The sequence below is a fragment of the Cryptotermes secundus genome, unplaced genomic scaffold, assembly GCF_002891405.2.
Source record: "Cryptotermes secundus unplaced genomic scaffold, Csec_1.0 scaffold1434, whole genome shotgun sequence".
Classification (NCBI taxonomy): Eukaryota; Metazoa; Arthropoda; class Insecta; order Blattodea; family Kalotermitidae; genus Cryptotermes; species Cryptotermes secundus.
Genome location: NW_019734986.1, coordinates 14,258 through 17,270, shown reverse-complemented (window position 1 = coordinate 17,270; position 3,013 = coordinate 14,258). Strand labels below are relative to the sequence as shown.

The 3,013-nt window shown below is 39.2% G+C and overlaps 1 protein-coding gene across 1 annotated transcript; it reads left to right on the top strand.

The window, feature by feature from the left end:
- Positions 1 to 1,310: 1,310 nt before the first annotated feature.
- Positions 1,311 to 2,080, top strand: LOC111869164 (the record flags this gene model as incomplete). Its single annotated transcript, XM_023860436.1, has 2 exons — positions 1,311 to 1,607; positions 1,838 to 2,080. Coding segments are annotated over exons 1-2 (540 nt in total), but the record flags the coding sequence as incomplete, so codon positions are not given.
- Between the last annotated feature and the right edge of the window lie 933 nt (positions 2,081 to 3,013).

Genomic DNA, 3,013 nt, shown 5'->3' with positions numbered 1-3,013 from the left:
AAGGGCTCAGCTCCATGAGTAAGTAAGTAAGTATATGCAAAACTATAATTTTGCCTGTGGTTCTGTATGGGTGTGAAACTTGGTCTCTGACATTAAGGAAGGAACATAGACTGAGGGTATTTGAGAACAGGGTGACAGGGTGTTGAGTAGAATATTTGGACCGAATAGAGATGAAGTGACAGGAGGTTGGAGAAAACTGCATAATGAGGAGCTTCATAACTTGTACTCTTCTCCAAGAATAATTAGAATGATCAAGTCAAGAGGATAAGGTGGGCAGGGCACATAGCACGAATGGGGGAGAAGAGGAATGCATATAAAATATTGGTGGGAAAGCCAGAAAGAAGTAGACCACTGGGAAGACCAAGGCATAGGTGAGTGGACAGTATTAAAATAGATCTTAGAGAGATAGGATGGGATGGTTTGGATTGGATTGATCTGGCTCAGAATAGGGACCAGTGGAAGGCTCTTGTGAACATGGTAATGAACCTTTGGGTTCCATAAAATGCTGGGTAATTCTTGAGTAGCTGCAGATTTGGCTTCTCCTCAAGAAGGGTTCAGCTCCATAACTAAGTAAGTAAGTAACAGTTTATTATATGCTTTAACCACAAAGCACTTGATCTGCACAGTCCTGCAGCCAGGCCACAGGCTTCACTCAGCAATGGTTGCACCAAAGAAGGGAAGGCTGTGAATTCATTACATACAGCTCACTATGGGTACCTCTGTGTAGAAATTATCTGCTGCTTGTTTTTCTCACTAACTGCAACACATAACTCTCTGCTAATCCACTCAACTCTTCCGCTCTCTGTAACTCATTCAACTGAAACTCTATTCTTCTTATGTAATTTGGAATAAACCACACAGAAAACCCCGTTCCCATGGCTTTCCTGTTGCTGTGTGCTTATTCTTGAACAATCTCTTTATTGTAATATTTGAGGCTTTCATGGCGGTGACTGTGAAGAAAGCAGTCTTCTAGGATTTGGCACCGTGTATATGTGATATTAACCGACGTTTCGCAGGAACGTATCGCCTCCATCTTCAGGGTAGAAGGAAAAATATAAGAAATCCGCAAGCGAATATGGAGGCGATACGTTCCTCCAAAACCTCGGTTAACACCACATATGCACGGTGCAAAATCTCAGAAGACTGCTTTCTTCAATCCCTTTATTGTTGCTGAAATGTTGGATAGCTTATGCCAGGCAATGGCTCGCTTGCTTATTGGGCTGTTAGGAAGCAACAGACAATGATTAAATAGTTATGTCACATTATGATTGCCCTAACACTACAAGGTAACTGTGACAGAATATAACATCATGTGGTGTCATACTGCTCTGTCCCTGCAGCACATACACAGCAGGCTAGCACCAGGGGCACCATTCAGTTTGCTGGGTTACTCATTTGGAGGGTTGCTGGCACTGGAACTGGCCCTGGAACTAGAGGCAGAGGGGCGGGAGGGACACCTGTATCTATTGGACAGTGCCCCCATCTTCGTGAAGTTATGGGTCAAACATGTGATGGGTAGTAACGAGAAGAAGTTTGAGGCAAATCTCTTATGCAGAATGTTCAGTGTCATTGCACCACATGAAGCTACAGCAGCAGCTGTCAGTAAGGTATGTCCTCTCAGAAATGTTAAACCTTATTAATACTGGCATGTCTTGATTTTCTTAACTTACTGTATCTTGTATCAATATGCATTTTGCTGTAGTTTTTGTGTGAATTCACTAGTTTAGTTGAAACTGTAATGTCTGTGAGATTTTATGACCATTTTATGGGTAACATTCAGTATTATTTTGTGTAACCATGCTTCAGCAGTTAATTTTTACTGTGTGCACATTTACAGTTGGCTCAGGAGATTACGCCTATGAAGACCTTGGATGAGAAGGCAGATCACATGTTCACTTTACTTCCTGTGTTAAAAGACAGAGCTCAGCATTTCAGAGCTGCTGCTAAGATGATCAAGTTTCGCGTAAAGGCTGCTGTGGGCTATGAATGGAACCCCAGTAAGAGGATCAAGTCTCATACTATTCTTCTGAGGCCTACTTCATCTGCATATGAAGTAGAAGAAGATTATGGACTCTCAAAGGTGGGAATTTCTCTTATTCTTTACTCTGTCCTCTAATTCTAAATTTGCCATTCTCAATTCTCAATTTCAAATAGTGTTATCTAACTAACTCCATGGAACTGAGTCCTTCTTGAGAAGCCAGCAGTGGCTGATCTACTCAAGAATTTTCCAGCATATTATGGAACCTGAAGCTTCATTACTGTGTTCAAAAGGGTCCTCCACTGCTGCCTAGCCAAAGCCAGATAATCCAGTCCATACCATTCCAGCCTATTTCTCTAAGATCCATTTAGTATTATCCTACCACATTCTCCGTGGTTTTTGTAGTTGTCTCTTTCTTTCTGGTATTTCCACAAAAATAAAAACCTGTATGCATTTCACTTCTTTCCCATGCATGCTGCATGCCGTACCCATCTCATCCTCTTTGACTAGATCATTCCAACTGTATTTCACAAGGAATACAAATTAAGGATTTCCTTATTATGCAATTTTCTCCAGCCTCCAATTATTTAATTCCAAAATATTTGAGCTTTGCCACCTTTTTAAAAGGATCTGTTAGTTATCTTTATGTTATGATTTATTCCGCATTTGTGTGACATGACATTGACATATACTTACTTACTTACTTACTTACTTACTTACTTACTTACTTACTTACTTACTTACTTACTTACTTACTTACTTACTTACTTACTTACTTACTTACTTACTTACTTACTTACTTACTTACTTACTTACTTACTTACTTACTTACTTACTTACTTACTTACTTACTTACTTACTTACTTACTTACTTACTTACTTACTTACTTACTTACTTACTTACTTACTTACTTACTTACTTACTTACTTACTTACTTACTTACTTACTTACTTACTTACTTACTTACTTACTTACTTACTTACTTACTTACTTACTTACTTACTTACTTACTTACTTACTTACTTACTTACTTA